Source organism: Rhodotorula paludigena (genome assembly GCF_050403205.1).
Source record: "Rhodotorula paludigena JCM10292 DNA, Rt_paludigena_JCM10292v1_ctg139, whole genome shotgun sequence".
NCBI lineage: Eukaryota > Fungi > Basidiomycota > Microbotryomycetes > Sporidiobolales > Sporidiobolaceae > Rhodotorula > Rhodotorula paludigena.
This window is the reverse complement of record NW_027481319.1, coordinates 1-1699: the sequence shown is the minus strand read 5'-3', so window position 1 is coordinate 1699 and position 1699 is coordinate 1. Positions and strand designations below refer to the sequence as shown.

At 55.9% G+C, this 1699-nt stretch overlaps 1 protein-coding gene across 1 annotated transcript; it reads left to right on the top strand.

The window, feature by feature from the left end:
• Positions 1–314: 314 nt before the first annotated feature.
• On the top strand, positions 315–1699 carry JCM10292_001039 (uncharacterized protein; the record flags this gene model as incomplete). Its single annotated transcript, XM_076653016.1, has 3 exons — positions 315–563; positions 1229–1366; positions 1434–1699. Coding segments are annotated over 3 exons (653 nt in total), but the record flags the coding sequence as incomplete, so codon positions are not given.

Below are 1699 nucleotides of genomic sequence, written 5' to 3'. Positions count from 1 at the left end.
GGCCTGCCTTTATGGGCACAATCAGTCAAGGAAATCCCATCTTTCCTCCTCCTCCTCCTCCTTTCCATCCGCAAAAAAGTCGTTTCGACTGCTGGACATCCCCATAACCCTAACCATAACCTAACTTAGGCGCACACGTTTGGCTATATAATGCAGTGCATCCTGCAGTACCTTATCTTGACGGCATTCTTCTACACGGCCGACCCGGATGGGGTCTTCCCTGCTGTCAGCGTCACAGCGCGCGGCGAGAAGGTGTCTCTGTCTCTCTCGCCAGTCAACTGCGTTGAAAATGACTGACACAAAGGGTTGCACAGATGGGGAAGAGCAGGACAAGTGCTGCCCCCGGCGACTTTGTCTACAGCGTCGAGGATCTCGAATATGTCACAAAGCACAAGGCGAAGCGCCCGCAGTTCCTCCTTGTCGTCCTCTATGTCACATTTGGGTGGCTCTACACAACCAAAGCTTACAGGAGCTTCCACCTGAAGACTCTGCCATGGAGCTACTTCATCCAGACATTCACCGACCGCACATTCAGCATCCACGAGCTCACCTTCAACCGCCTCGTGCGTCCGACCACCATCCGCCCCAACTGGCCAGAACCAACAGCCAACCTCTGCAAATCGTCGGCGCCTGCTGACGATGCCTTGCGCTAGTCTGTGCCCTTCTTTGCGCTCCCCTTGGGTTCGACTGCTGACTTCCGGTCGTTGCAGCCTGAAACGATTTGGCCGACTCATCCACAAAAAGAAGTATCACCAGCTCCTCACCTTTGTATACCCCACCGATGTTGCTGTCAGGATCATCCAGACGTACTGCCCGTGGTATGACCCCAACGCTCCTGCCACAGCATAGTCTCCCTGTTCACTCTTCCCTGTAATCTCTCACCCCAAGTTGTACATCATGAAGGCTGTTCACAGGTCCAGCAGAGCTTTCTTTGCCATCGTATGCGAGCAAAACACGCATGGCTCTCAAAAGCCGCTGCGAAAGTGAGCGGACACCAGAATGATCTGCTATGCAAACAGCCTGCACAGCTTGCGTGTCATGGGCCACAGACTGTGCAGTAAACCCAAACGCTCACTGCAGTTGAAAGTGACTTCCACTGGTTCTTGCCCACTGTCTCCCCTCGTACACACATCAACTGCCAGATTACATCCCAAAGTGGCTGCCAGGGTCCCTAAGCATTATCCCTATCCCTAAATACCCTGCCCTCTGGTATATATATAATCCGCAGGCCGTCATTGCGGCCGCTTTCCCGCCGCCCGCCGACTTCATCGGCAGCACCCTCCGCCAACTCAAGGACTTCTCGTACGAAAACCTGAACAACCAGATTTGTGTCATCGACGCGCTCGCAGAGCTTCCTTGGACCCAGGTGCGCCCCTGCCGTCTCTACCTGCATGTGCAGGTCCCGCCTGACGCACTTGTACCGTCGCTTCCAGTCGGATGTCAAGACGCCGTACTTGCAAGAGATCATCAAGCTCAGTGGCTTTGACCCTGCCATGGCTACCGCGCCGGCGCGACCCAAGCGCGCAAAAGCTGCAGCCGGCGCGGCTGCACAAGTTGCCGCACCTGCGGTCAGCTCGCCTCCCGACTCGAGCAACGGCGCAGAGTTGAGCGCGGACAAGCGTGACGAGGAAGAAGACAACGATGCGGCAAAGGCGCAGCCGCAGGAGAAGAAGGGTAAGATGAAGCAGACCAAGGAGGA